We start from the raw sequence: 15,801 nt of genomic DNA, 5'->3' as shown, positions 1-15,801 counted from the left end.
TACGTGACTCATAAAATGCCAGCGAGATGTGCCTTTTATTTAAACACTTCAGACTCATTAGTCTGTTTGGATAACAAAGAATGTCATAGTTTATATTTAAATGTTCAGATTCACTACAAACCCAGCCCTCCTTTATAATATTTGACACCTTGAATAAATTTGGTTTACAGGGAACGGAGTTTGCTCTTTCATGAGCGTGAGTCTTCCAGGGTTTTATCGTGCCTTTTTCTTTCACTATTTCCTATCTTTCACAACATATGTAGGTAGTAGTGTTTTGTCAGAAAGAATTTGTTCCTTGAGGTTTGCCAACAAACTGGCTAACAAATCCTTGAACCGTGTTTGAGAACTTTTAAGACCATCTCTGAACAAATATTGGCAAGCACGATTAGAAACCTGTGACCCAGACAACCCAATTTGTTAAGTCCCCCCATATCTCGTAATTGGAAGACCCTGTTAGCAGACAGCTGTTAATTAGAYGACTTGTCTCAAGAAAGTAACTGCCAACACTGAAAATATCTACCTTTTCCAAGTCACCCCCTCCCCGAACCCCACACGAGAACCTCAAGGTAAAAAGTCCCATTTGTTCAAAAACAAAACCGAGCCGAAAGCTAACGTGGCTTGACACAACCTGATTAACAGACTCTTGGGTGGAACTGTCTGGACAGCCCTTGTAAGACGTTAAAGCGATCAACACCTGACATCTGTTAGCAAAGAGGCACTCTGAGGTAAAGAGCAACTAAAGCTAAAGAAATCAGGTACTTAGACCAGTTTAACTTTTTCATGAGGTGATATCCTTCCTGACACTGTAATCTTTCTTCCTGGAGTGACGCAAGACTTTTAAGTWAAAGAAAACAACTTGTAGTCCCTCCCTCCCAATATGCAGTATTTATTTTTGAGAGGCAAAGAACTATGAGGAACTATTTATCCCAGTTTCAAAAGAAATAAAAATGACTTCAACACTAAACTTGTGCTAATGCCTAAGCAACTGTGACTCTTAAAAGGAATTTTTTTCAATGCTACTCTGACAGGAGTGACAAAAAAAAGCTACTAGAAAGAAAATTCTCCTGACTGCTGAGGTAAAGAATACTCAGAACAAAAAGCTCCATTTGTGTGTGTTCTACAGAGGCACTTACCAAGGCTTTGAGGGCCAATTAATAATAACTAAGAATAAAGGCAAAACAACAGGTGAGAGAGGAGCTTCTTGAATATACTAAAAGAATTCTTTATTCTTGTCTTTGTGTTTTTAGTATATCAAGGATATTCTTCATTAAAGAAGTCCAGGTTCAAAGGCAAGGATTTTTGATGAGCTTATCAAGACCATAAAATATCTACAGGAATGGAAATGGTTTTGTGCTATATATCACACTTAAAACCCTATTAAATGCTTATCACATTGTCATCAGAACTTTTAAAAAGCTATTAACTTACACAAACAGAAATGCTAAAAATCACAATTAATCCTGCTGTAAAAAAACAAAACYAAAAAAACTGTAACAAGAAAATATCCYCCATAATAAWGCTTTTACTAGAGGCCAAAACTCTCACCATAAACACAGATAAAATGGCCTTCCCCCCCCCAGCACAATTATTTGTTATGCTTTGTATAATAATGCTGGTTACCTTTACACTTTTTTTCTTCTGTCTGGTATTCCTGGGCACTTGACACGACTTGAAAGTTTGCTTTTGTATGGCCTGGCTGTAAAATTGTGCTTGTCCAAGCTGAAGCACGTAGACATCGTGAAAGCTGCTGTCCGCTCCTCGCGATATCCTCATTTTTGGAACGTCTTTTCCAACACAAACGGTTTTCTCCTACGCCCACTACATTCCACTTCTGATTTCTGTCAGGCAGGTSGATCAGTCTGTCCCAGGACAGGAGACCACTTTCTGGAGGTTTGGCAAATACTGCAGGGTTACAAACTGTTGGCATTGCCAAAATCTTGCKCAGGTGTGGTGTTTTGGAAAGCAAGTGGTTCCCCAGTTGTCCTGGTGCTGTGGTATTCCCATGCATCTCCGCACTGGTACGATGCCGAGCCTTTCAGCCATGCCCATTCAGCAGCCATAGTTTCCCTTTGGCACCATTACATATAAAATTTCCCCATCTCTGAAGCCTGAACAAGTAGGCAGCTCTATGTGGACAAGTTAACGCTAGATGTAACTTTCCCAACACCACAACTAGCACATGGTCCCCGGAGGAAGTTACCACCAATTTATTGCCTTGCTCATATGATCACTTGAGGTCTTGTAGGTCGAGGCTGGTCGTGAACAATTTTCAGATACTTAAAACACAAAACATCAAGGATTCAGCCTTGTTTGACTTTGCTCTTATCGTAGGCTGACCTGAGGGACACTCTGTTACCTAAGTGTGACATTCTTATGTGGGCATACTTAGCTGTCGCGCTTGTGATACCTCCTGCCTTTCTCTAGTGGTGCTCACAGGGCAGTATTGGAGACACACATTTTATCACAGGAGTCTGGACATTCAGGTCCTCTGTCGATAACACTGCTCATGTAGCATGATTTGATCTAACTAGTCAAAAAGCTTAGGTAAATTTGTTTATTTATTTATATAGAAGACACTGAAATACCACCAGCTGATAAATCCATAAAGTTAAATATAGCCCATTTTCTATTCTTGGGGCAGAAAAATTTATGCTATAGAAATGCCACTTCACAGATGATATTCCAYATTTAAGAAATTATTTTATTTTGGATTATATGCATCCAAATTCAAATAAAAAATTGCTTTATAACATTCATGCAGAAAATGTCAAATTCCAGTTATTTGATGACTGATATTCACTGTTGTTTAAATCAGTGTAAGATTCTGCTATTTTTGAGGGACCTAAGAGTAAATTTTACATAAATTTTACTTAGTAAAGTCACTGATATTCATATTAGCAAATAAATGCATACCAAGTCAGTAATTTCCTGATTGTTTAAAAATAAGTGTGGAATTCAGTTACCAGAACTATCACACTATTGCCAGTTTTAAAAGTTTTGTCCCAAAACTTCCATTAAGTGGAACATTGCTAATATAGGACATATGCTGAAGATTTAATGATGGTCAGTATTAATACTGTAATTGTATATTAATCTCTGTTCACATATATAGTTTTCCTAAATATCATGTTTAATTTCAAATGTAAATCCAAACTTTTGTTTCTGCTGGTAGTTTAAGCTCACCTGTGCTTGAAATCTAAGGTCCATTCTTTCGACCTTCTGTATTTCAGGTGTACATAAATAACATGAATTTGAATAAGAAACTATCTGGCAACAGAGCTTTCGGTGCATAAGACAGCTGAGATCATGAAAAAAATTGTTCTTGCCTCCTGACTTCTGGCTCTAYAGAGCTGATATAGTTCAAACTTGTTTTTAGTAGTAAGATTAAAAAGTGACTTTAAATGTGGTAATATGAGAATATCATCTGTAGGAGGATAACCAGATTTAAAGGAGAATAGTGAAAGCAAACCAGAAAACACTACGAAATTTTTTTAAAAAGGAAAATTAAAGAAATAGAAAATATTCTGTTTTTCTTATTTGAACACTTTTAGATATTGTAGACTTCAAAGTAAGTTTAAGCTTTGAGGGAAAGACTGGATAGCTCTGGTAAGACCCTCTAGGAGCTGCACGGAACTCCCCTGCGAAATCCAAACCGAACTTGGCCATCTCCGTCTGCTTGCCATGGACAGGAACCACACTGCAACCCAGCCCTCCCAGGCTTTCTATAACCTCAGGTTACATACCCTTCAGCTACTTTCACTTCCTAGTTATCCCCCTGCATGGATAATATATTTATGGATAATATATTTATATAAATTTGGGGTCCAAGTATGTGCAATATGTATATATACACACACACATATATATATATACACACAATACATATACACACACACACACACACACACACACACACATACAGGCATTTCTATGCTTCTCTCATAAATACAGCTATTTTATGCTTTGTCAGTTCCTTGAAAAGACCACTGACCCCACATATGCCTCTACTCTGTGAAAAAAAAAATCTCGGTTACATAATCTACTCAGTTCTTGCTTTTCATCCTGGAAATGAGATCCGTGATTCATAACCCAGACTATTCAGGCTTGTTAAGGATAAATTTCTACTTCTTTTCACCAACTTTATCTTTGATATTAAAGAATATCTTTGCTGTCYTTTTAGTCTATATCAGGAGGACTTGTTTTACCTTTGATTTAATTCAAAAACACASAGTCACACACAATGGTAAAACTTATGTTTCCTAAAGATTAAGAGAGATTGTCACAAAATGCATACAGATTTTTACATGTAGCAAGGAATTCTAAAACTCTCCTTATTTCAAAAAAGAAAATGAAAACATATTTTCCTATTTCTGTTTGAAAAGCATCTCAGGGATTTTTAAATATGATTAAGGGCACATTTAAACTATGAGAATAACCTGTTGCTATTACAGCTTCTATCCCTTGGAATTTGCCCAGGCAGTGCTGCACAACAGCTATCCCAAGGTCAAGCAGCTTTAGCTTTCCTTTCCTTTTAGTCCTCTTTGAAATTTGTCTCACTACTTTGATCTCTATCTTAGCTGCAGTTTATTTCATTTTGCAAGCTTCCACTTTACTCCATAAATTCTCCTAAGTCTGCAGAGACACTGCATTTAAATTTTGCTAGATGAAGAGTAAGTATTAAGGCACTACCACTTTTGGTAGTCTCCCTTTCCTGTATGTCTCTGCTGTAGCACACGTGTATCCTAAATTACCATTCACCTTGTAAAGATGTTAAATTACAGTTTCACTACAGGATGACATTATTTATTCTACTCCTTTTCTTTCAACAGATCTTGCAAAACATTTTTTGCAACAGAGATTGCAGTGTAAATCTTTTACATCTGCATCTATTTTTTTTTTGGTTTTATCTTTGATGAAGGATGATAATTTAATTTTGTATGAGCTCCCTAATTCTGAGAAGTCTCTCTCTAGCTACTCTTGAAATGGCCATAATCAAGGGTGAAAGCAGGAAAGCCTCCTGGGTGAACCATGAAGAGGGACTAATAAGAAGGGCCTAGAGCTTTTTCTCGTCAACTTAAGTAAAGGAATCATCAAGTAATTTCAGAGATATTTAAGCAGCATCTTGTGGCGATAACTGACATCTGAGCAGCCAACATTTTGAAAGACTTTCTGGGGTTCCCATCAGAGTGTCTCTAATGGCAAGGCTGCTTTAGAGAAGCAGCAAAGTTGAAGCAACGAAGCGCCAGTTGAGCTAACCTAAAAGGACAGGCAAGGAAAAATCCTCAGAAATTGTTCATCACAGGGCAAGCTAGGACTCCTCACGGGTGAATGTGAGGGACGGCCTGTCCTCAGAGATGTACTGTTATCTGAGYAGCAGTACGCAAACGCCTGCAAAAGCAGTGGAATAATTCATTCATTTCCATCTCAAACAGTTACACGCATTTCCTTCCGCTTCTCTATCTGCCAACTGTGATAGAGGAGATAGGAAAAGCCTCTCCCTTCTGCAGCACATTTCGAGAGCAGCGAGTCCTAGCTGCCAGGAGGACAGGGCTCTTACTGCACAAGCTGTGCAGCTATCCCCAACTTTGACTCCAACGAAAATTCAGGGTGCACAGGGGAATGCTGAGAAGAGCATTGGAGAAAATGTCTGTTCAACGTACTCACCTTAGCSTAGGCTGAAGGCACCTAGAGGCACTGAATTACATCCAGCCTGATGTACCCTGAGAGCTACACTCATCTGTCCTACCTCCAGAATCTGGCTTGGCACAGACAAGAGTGGCATTTGTATTACCGTCCTATTATTATTACTTTCTACAGTGCTGGCTCCAGTTTGCCAGCTAGCTGCATCGGCAGTGAAAGCTGTGGTATCAGAGGAAATCAGGCTTCCAGYTCCGCAGAGTCTACGCCGCTGGCACATTTTTGCAAAGTGCAAACATTTATTTCTTTTTCACCTTCAGCAACAGGCTCTTTAGCCCTGAGGCAACAGGTAAATCACCAGTTCTGGGATGCCACAGGATTGTCACTTTCACATTTGCAAAGACATTTCCTCTCAACAAACATTTGTTCCAAAACTGCTCACAGCCTCCAAGAATTTTGGCTTGCAATGGATCAAAATAACAGCCGTAGATGAATATATTAGCAGTCTTTGAATTGTCACTAACTGACTTGACTGGAAAACAAAAGACTGAGAAAAGTGACTTTATTTATACCTTTACCTCTTCTAATATTTGAAATTTACCGCAAACTGAGTAGCAAGTGCAACAGCATTTTTAATTTTTTTTTAAACACTGAAGTATACAAGCATCTAAGGACATCGAAGTGGGTTGGTTTCTAAGAGATCAGCTAAGGCAAATGCAATCAGGATTATGACTGAGGAGTGCACAGTAGGTTGATCTAGCAGCCCAGCTTTGTATGGACCCAGTCCAACAACACTAGATGATTTTTACTTAATGACTTTATATATATATTAAAAAAGCTGCAATTAAAGGACACTTCCTAGCCAGCAAAATTAAAACCTGAGTCCTGTTTTGTACAAGCATTTTAGAGTATGCAAAATAACTATCAGTACAAGTGAGTTACATGTGTGTTTATGCTTGGAATGATAAAACTATCTGTGCCAGATGAGGCTAAGGTTACACTTCTCATTAGTGTTGCAGTTCAGAGCATTTTCTTTTCTTTCCTTTGTTTTGCTGCTGCTTTTCTTTTCTCCTGTCCTCCTCTTCCCTTTTCCCTCTTCCCTTTCCTCCTCCATTTTCTCCAGAATAGCACCATTATATTTTCTTTTTCTTCTTCATCAAACATGGAAGCATTTTCCAATGGAGTTTCCTCACTTTTAAACCAGGCTTGTGTTTTGCTTCAATAGGGAAGAGGATGGAGCATGGATGAATRGAGCTAATACAGGCTGGCCAGATACTTATTTACAGATATCCAAACCATACTTTCATATAATGTGCTAAATAAAACCTTTGGGAACATGTAATTTATATCCTCAGAATTTAAAATGTAAAAGTAACAGGTGCTATATGACAACAGTGCACAACAAGAGACAAAGGACTCAAATGAGAATGTGGAATTAGTGATGTCTACTGAAACTACTATGTCATTTCTGGTATTTCAGATAGATGTGTGTGTTCGCGCTTGTGGAAGTAAACAGCGCCAGATTATTTAACTCAGAACAGGAAAATCTCCCTTTAATTGTGGCAATACTACAAAATGTTTAAATATTACATTTTAGAATATAGTTTTAAATAAACTGAAGTATATTTCAATGTATTCAAAAAATATTTCAGACAAAGCATAAATCATTATGAAAAATGGTGCACAGATATTAAAGATAAAGGGTTCTTAATGCATAAAAAAGATAATATTAACAAATCTGCACTATACAGCGCAATAGCTTTATATTGGTTCTTGCTGATGAGTTCTTCAGTATGAACTATTGCAATTTCTTTTTAAAAACACATCATATTTCTATTAACTATCAAGAATCTGTGCTTGACATTGCTCAAGTTTCCAAATATAAGAAAAAAAATTAATYGGGAAAGAAATATCTAGAGGAATATGACAGCTCATCTGCAAGGTAACCAGTGGCAAAACAAACTAAGTGATAAGGCAAAGTATTATTGATTACTAGATCAAAATTTCATAAAAAAGATCTTAAAAGCACATAAATTATAGGGTATCCATTTGGGAAACAAAGTTGCCCTTCAAAGAAAAGCTGTAGTTTTTGTAAAAGGTCTTGATTCTCAGATCAGTTTGGGTGGTCTTTCCTTCACATTGGAGCTTCAACCTCTGCCCATTGAGGAAGGGATAGTGTATCTGGCCACCATTTACTAAGAGCAAATCCTGGGTATATGTGCACTTAATTGGAGCTCTTTTTTTTTTTCAAGATGACGAAATAATTTAAGCTATTTTTGTTCTAGAATTGCTCACAGAAATCCTGCATCTTGAAAAAGGAATACCAAAAAATCCTGTTCAAGAACGGAGGCTTGAGCAACGGTCAGGTAAAAAAGAGATACTAAAATTAGTAGTCTGGACAAAGATAGAATGAGTTTGTGAAAGTCAAAAAACAGCTACATTTGACATTTACCCAAATAACACAATCAAAGACATTTTATGAAAGACTAGCTACAGTGTGAGAGAAGGATTTTTTAGAAACTGTGATAAATTGAAGCTTGGTACAGCCTTAAAATAAATGGTTTTCAAGTTACTGATGCACAAAGCAAAYCTGAAAGTTCAGCATTCATATTTTGAAGCCTAATTTCTTTAAACATTTCTGTAAATCTTTCCCTTCTTTTATGATCAAATCAGTAGCACATCTGATGCTTTTGAAGAACAAGAGAAACGCATTTAAGGAGTGGAAAATATATTTTATTTACATGGAAATAACGAGAAAATGCTGGATTGGATAGGACCATTCCCACAGCTCATCATCAGCTTCCATCAGCACCAGAAATTAGAGTCCTCTCTCTATAGGATTATATGCGAAGGACAAGAAGTGTGAGCTCATTGCTCTGAAGTATCAGAAGAACGGGGCAGTGGTCTGTAGCCAGGCTTACGAAGAMTATAAAATGGCAGTGTGCAGGTCTGCGGGTAAGTTCGGCAAGGGAAAGTGTTTTGTTTCATAGACTAGGGGAGAAAACTTAGGAAAAACACAGGGACATTTGGGTTTTTTTGGATAACTATTTTTACATTTTTTTTCATGCAAATTTAACAAGTATGAGTTATATTAACAGCACTGCGCACTCACGCTAACCTGTGGCAGCAGTAAAACATAGACAGTGTTATACAGTCTAAGAATGGAACTCAAAATTTCTAACACTTAACAATCTGCTGCCATCAGAAGTTTTATTTCAGAAGGACAAGTTCCAAAAAGCATCATCTCCGGTTTTCAAACCTAATTTTAAAAAAGGTGATTMTTCCACTATAATTTCCCTAAGGTTTCCTTCCCAGTAAGAAAAAACATTATAGAAATGGACTAAATATACTGGTTGTTAATTGAAAGCAATGGAAAGGGAAAAAATATGAACACTAACAGAATGAAACATACTTAAGAAAATGGCTACCAGATGCTGCAAAAATAATAATAATAAAAAATGTCTGTTTGCTCCATTCACAGTGAAATCTAACCAGATACTAYTTCTTTGAAAAATGTGTGCATCTTTCCTGGAAAATCCAGCAGGTATTCCTGAGCTGTAAGTACAAAACTCAAACACCTTCAGGTTTCTTCCAAAGAGGAATGATTTCAGAGAACCCTTTTTTTTTGTGAAGTGAAAGAAAATCCCAACATGTTATTAGAAAATTGTATAAAACAYTGAAACACTACAAAATGTTACACAGACTACTTGCCTTTGGAAACTTTTGTATTTTTTTGGCAATTCTTAAAATCACATAAAACATTAAAGTTTGAAATAAAAAAGTTAGAACTAAACCAGAATGTCTGTAACCTAGAACTTACTAAGTGTGATATTTTTAACTGCATATTCAGAAATACRCTTCTAAGTAATAAGAGCCATCATGGAGTGATTCATAGCTTCATGCAAAAACATCCCACAATATAAATCTTGTTAACCTTTTGAAAATCCCCAAAAGCTCATTACAAAGCTGCTGAATCCTGGCATAACAAAACCTTATATTAAAGTATTTACTGTTCTTCTAAAAAGTCTATTACTTAAAAGAAACAATACATTTGAGTTAATGGGATTTTATCCTGGTCTGTTGGACAAGAAGTGTGGGACAGTWTGCGCTACAGTGCAAACAGTGCTACAGTACAGACAGTGATGAATGTTAAATTAAATTATCCCAGGAAAATCATCATAGAAATTTAGGAGAAATCATTTCTCATCTGATGTTACACAATAAACTATTTTCCATCTGAACTAATGGCATATTTACAGGTTAATGAGCATTACAATGAAAAGACTCAAAAAGAGATCCTCTTTTATCCTACTCTATTACTTTTCCCAGTTGTTAGAAATTACATGCTAGCCCCTTGGAAATACTGTTTTTCAAATGCATTTGTTTGCATAAAAGCTAATTAATTTTCTTCTCCAAATGAGTTACAAGAAATACTGCATATTAAATTCTACTTACTGAAAATATGCATTTATGACATTTAAATTATATTCCTTAAAGTAAGCACTTAATTTTATTATAATTCCTATCTTGATCTATCTTTACAGTCATTATCAAATAGAATTGTGTGAATATTTGAGCGTAGAAGTACAATGTTGGGGTCGATTATGAAACCAAAACACATTCAGGGTAAAATCCTGGCCTCACTGAAGTGCAGGAGTTGCTCTGGATTTTGCTGACACCATTATTCTATATTCTGTTTTCATCGACCACGAAGGTGACATTATTGAGATCTATGATATTCTGCAAATATTATTTATTTTCTGAAATTTTAGAACCCATTCTTGAATTTCATCTCCGGTTCTCAGTCCAGTAAGCGAAGTGAGATGGAGATTTGTCTCAGGGCTTGTCCAGTGYCTTGGAATAAACTGACACTCAGAAGCCTTCCACGGTAGATTAGCACCAGTGAATGATGGCGCTACAGCCAGAAGCTTCACTACAGTATTTAAACAGTAAGAGTTTTGTAATAAGCTATGCTGTATATTTATTTTTATTTCTTTAAAAGTACTGTATCATCTCAATGGGAAAACATTACTTCCTAACTTTTTGAGTTTCCTATTCTGTTGTACAAACATACGACAGACAGACTTGTACATACTACTGAAATAGGTCTAATTTTTAAAATGCTTATAAGCTTTTTTCCAGGACTCTATGCACTGCAACTTCTGGTGCCAACTGTAAAGTTGACGATGGACTATGGGAATGCTACTGTCCAACAGAGCATTTTCTAGGTACTTCCATGTACATAAAATATATTTCACACTCCCTAAATGCATTTCTCTTGTTGTTTTTTAAAAGCATCAGATTTACTACTGAGCTGACCATAAAAGAAGGGAAATATTGAAAGCAATTAGGCTTCAAAATAGAAAAACTTTGTATGTGTAATCAGTAGCCTGAGAACTATTTACTTTTGGCTGTACCAACCTTATGAGAACAGAATGTGTCTGTCTCAACTGCAAGACATGTATTATGCCCAGCTCTTCCCTCCTGAATCATCAAGTTATCTGAAAGTTTGGTCATCATCTGAGTTGCGTGTACATCAAAGAGGTTAGGCAAGCCTGGACATTTATAATTAGCATGGTTGCAAAAGTAATATTGATGAGCACAGAGATGACAAAACCTGTAAGTCCACCTTTTCACTTGTCAGTTACTAATGCCCATCACGTACACAACATTAGGTGTTCATTAGTCCCATCCGCATTTCTGTGTGAACTTTATTTTGACTGCATTCTAGGAAAAAGTGATGCCAGTTTGGACTTCGTTAATATTTTTCTTTGCGTTTACTTTTTTGCATAAAAATATTGTACCTCATGCATTTACTTCACTTTTTATTATTAAATGTATGCATTTATAAATAAGGATTTTTACTTTTCTRAAATCTTTCCACTTTACCTGAATTRGATACAGAAAAGTTTGAAGTTCCCAATATCATTTTGGAAATTTTGAATTCTTATTAAATTTTGAATTCTTATTAAAGCTATAAGCATATACACTCACAGATGTATGCTATAAAACAATCATGCATGTTTTTGAAGTTGAGATGTCAAAACACTCAAAATATTTCTCCTGTGGCAACTGTAAAATGTAGTAAAGTCTTGCTTTACTACCCCCAGGCCAAAYTGTACAACCTTCATACAGACAAAACTCTTTTAGATTGCACTAGAAACTGAAGGCTTTGGGCAGTGTCTACAGAAGAAAAATTCCTATTGCAATAAAAATGTAACATATGAACAGAGAAATGACTTACCAAAAAATCAGTATAATACAGCCTATTATTTTAGGCAATTGGGTTTGTTTTGGATGAGATTCTGCTCTCATATTCCAGTGACTCAGTAACAAAATRTAAGTTTTTATTTTCATTCATTAGGAAAGGAGTCCTATCTGGCTCTGCACTGTGGTAATTACACAGCCAGAAGTTTGAAAGATTTTTCTGTCATCCATGTTTCTTTTTGCATTCACGCTCATGTAGACAATTTCATCCCTATAATGGGAAACAAAAACTATAAACCGTTTCTAATAGAAAGTCCTGAACATCTTCAGCTGCACCAACACTTTCTTCCACAATGAACATTTTTTTTTTTTTTTTTTTGCCCAGCATTTTTTTCCTTTGCACGTACTTGTTCTGCCCACTCCTTTCTAAAGAAATACTGAAAATGCAGGCCCTTCCAATTAGGCTTTGTCTCCACTGAGCTCACCAGAGCTGCCCTGCGAGGGGAAGGCCACGTGGACGGGTCTGGCCAGCGCGTTATGGCAGGATTTCCGTAATACTCCCCCTCCATGGGGAGCTACAACTTGTACAGGTTAGGTGAGGGTAAAGCGGGTATACTGCATTTTAAACCCCATCACTTGCCATCATGCAGCATAAGCAACTGAAGACCCCCCCAAAACTATAGCAAATTTAAGACCCATAATAAAAGGTCAAAAACCAAAACTGTGACATGAGATCGAATACAGCACATGAACAAGCTGGAGAGACGGAGAGTTATATGTCAATGACACAATTTCTTCCAAAAACAAGTATTTGTTTAATTACATTATCATGCCAAGAATGACTACAGAAGAATGCAAAAGCTTTCCAGCATACCCTGCCTACCCTAGCCTCAGGATACAAATTCCCTCCCAGTTCTGAGGTGGCGGTGATGCTAATCCCAAGCCTGACACACTGATCAAGGACAAGGTAACTTAATTTAACCACAGCCTTTGTGCCCTTTGCTCCCATCTTACACTCATCTGTGCCCAAACTCTGCTTCAAAGAATGGCAAAGAAGTCATAAGAATACTCAAATGACCTACCTTTGCATGGAAATCAAAAACATTCAAACAATATACTGTATTATTAAAGCATGTATTTAAATAATATTCTGGTTTTCCTCCATACGTTCATTAAATGTTATTCTCCACCTTACATCCAGAACCCCAGAAGCAAAACTGCAGCTTTGTTGGTGGATACAGTTTTTAATCTTTGCTGGCCGATGCCAGACAGTGGGATGGGAGCCCTCTAGGGTAGGAGAAAGGATATTTGAACCGCCCAGACAGTAAAAATAAACTGTCCCTTGGGCATAACACCAGGAATTGAGGCTTGTTTGTTATGACTTTCCCTATATAACACATGTTGCATTTTACAAATGTTTCAACAGCTAAATGCCATTGACAGAGTATCAGCAGAACAGTTCTTTCTCTTCAGTGATTYGATGAATATTGAAACTATTGCAGAAGTCTGAAATTCTCTGATTTTCTATATGACCTCCGCATAACAACCAAATCTTTGTGGACATCCTGTTCTTGGACTAGTCTATTTATCTTTTTGACACAGCTAATTCATGTATAGCTTTCCAATACTTTACAACTGAAAGSGATATGGTTGTAAATAGGACCTAAAATGGTTAAGCATCGTTTTAACTCTGGATCTTCAGCCTACCTACAGACCCGGTCAATTATTACCTGCAGAGTGCTTAGTAATCAATATAAAGTGAATCTGACTGTCTCACTTTGAACCTCAGGGAATATGTCCATGTTACAAAATAACTTCTGCCAACCTAGTCAGCAGAAACTGTGACTGTACTGGCAGTTCTAGCAGGAAAGGTTGAAGATGAAATGTGTATTTAGAGTAAAATACAGCACTGTTGCTGAAGGAAACCCAAGGAGGATAGGAGTTTCAGGGGAAAAATGTAAGGGAAGATTACTGCATGCCTTCTATCTATGTACTCTGGGTAAAGGGAAGTCTTCAGTTCCCAGAACCAGTGAAATCCGAACTTTTTAAAAGCACTATTTTGCAGTAAATTTTGAATAATAAACATTCCAAAAAAAAGCAAGAAATATTGTAGAGGTGCTCTTAGGAAATATGATTACCTGACATACTGCTGGGAGTTATGGATAAGTAATCATTCTTGTTCTTCTTCTATCACCAATGTCACCTGCCAAGAAAAGGGAAAAAAAACCACTCCATGTAATACATCCATAAATACAAATAAATACAAATATGTATAACAATTACGTTGATAATATAACTTTTAAACAGGATGAAAGGTTTTGGATCCTGAATACCAAATTCCATGCTGATGGCACAACACATTAGATTAAATTCAGTGCACCTTGTTGCATTGCATGGAGCGATGAACGCAAGCTACGTCCAAAACCTGGTGGACTGGAGAATCTGTGGATATTAGGGCTTTGGAGGCAAGGTCAAAAAGAACGAGCTTGTACAGCCGACAGCTGCTGATGTGGAAAAAAATGCTTCTGCCCACTTCATGGAACACTTTCCCCTGATTTTCTGTAGAAGTTCCTTTAGGTCTAATATGTAACTTCAGGAACAAATGCTTTTTTATCTCACTGTTTCTAATGACACATGCGCATTACTCTCAGGTTCGTTAAGAATAGAGGATTCAGAGGAATTAAAAATCCTCTGCCTACAGTTATACTGATTCTTCAATCATTTGAAGCACAGAAGTCTATCATTTTACTCATTTGTTTAGCGAAATGATTTATATGTACTTATAATGCAACTTCTGAACAAAGGCACCTTCCATTTTGTTAAAGGAGTAACAGTAGCTGTGAGGAACTGCACTTGGTATCCTGAAGTCATGGTTTTAGTATTATTTGGATTGTCTCCCTCTTTCAGATGTACATTCATACATACTGATATACTGATTATACTCCTCCTTGATTAGCAGCAAACACTGAAGCCCTGCAGGGTCACTTTGTGTCGGGGAGAAAACCACTGGTACCAGTTATAGCATCTTTGTTCTGCACTATCTTTATTTATATTAGCCATACCACTTTTCAACGAGGGTACCACAAGCAACACGCCCTCTTTCTGGGATCTTATTCCCCCCAGAATGCTTCCCAGCTTGATCCTGCTTCTCCCTCTGGTTTAAACTTAGACAACCCAAATTAAATAGAGACAATCCTACAGATACTATTCCAAAATAGAGAAAAGATCTCATTAGAATTTTTTAAATAAGAAGCTCTGGGCCTAAAATTGACCTCCTAATGGTAGTGTAAAACTGGCATGAGATCAGAATCAAGCTCTTCTGATTTTCAGGAAATACTCATCTTTTAATGTTAACAGGTGAATGACTTTTTATAGGGGAAATGAACTCTCTCCTACATTGTCCTAATCAACGTTTTATGTTCATGAACCATGTTTTGATCTTTGTTTAGTTTGTTCTGCACACTCAGCAACACAGCCAACTTCATATTTCCACTTAATTGCTGTTTCTTTACACTGGCTTCTTGTCCTTGAAATATCTTCCATCAACAGCAAGCTAAAAGGACATCAAGCGCATCTGCTCTATTTAGGCACAGGTTATGAAACCAGAATTAGAAAGCAGGTGAGTTAGAGCAGACACATGCACCATATAATTAATGTATCTGGGGCGCACTCTCGCAATTTCACCTAAGCTCACCAGCCAACTCGGTCACCGCGTTAGCAAAGCAGAGCAAATCCTGCTGGGGGGAAACAAACCTGAGTTTCCCTCGCGTAGGCAAACACGTGCCCATACACCTCTCGCTTTATCGCTGCTCTCCAAAGGCGAGGGCACGGTCGCACTGAAAGGTTTGGGCAGAAACCCAGCGTCAAACTGGGCAGCTTCATCCGCGGCGCCGCGCAGCGCCGCGCAGCGCCGCGGCGCCCCCTGGCGGCGGCGGGCGGCGCCGCCGGAGCCCGCAG

General features: G+C 37.4%; 1 protein-coding gene across 6 annotated transcripts in view; it reads right to left on the bottom strand.

The window, feature by feature from the left end:
• Positions 1 to 15,801, bottom strand: part of THRB (thyroid hormone receptor beta) — a 172,487-nt gene that overhangs the window by 39,065 nt on the left and 117,621 nt on the right. For 5 of the 6 annotated variants that reach the window (XM_085322347.1, XM_085322348.1, XM_085322350.1 and 2 more), the window contains one exon: positions 13,983 to 14,047. In XM_085322347.1, coding sequence (XP_085178473.1) covers positions 13,983 to 13,989 — 7 coding nt within the window. In that variant the 5' untranslated portion in view covers positions 13,990 to 14,047. Of the gene's footprint in view, positions 1 to 1,620; positions 1,990 to 13,982; positions 14,048 to 15,801 lie in introns of those variants that run through there. The other variant, XM_085322346.1, reaches the window with a different exon arrangement.

This window comes from Rhea americana, unplaced genomic scaffold (genome assembly GCF_003343005.1).
Source record: "Rhea americana isolate MKP2758 unplaced genomic scaffold, rheAme1 scaffold_77, whole genome shotgun sequence".
NCBI classification, from domain to species: domain Eukaryota; kingdom Metazoa; phylum Chordata; class Aves; order Rheiformes; family Rheidae; genus Rhea; species Rhea americana.
This window is presented reverse-complemented; position numbering and strand designations above follow the sequence as displayed.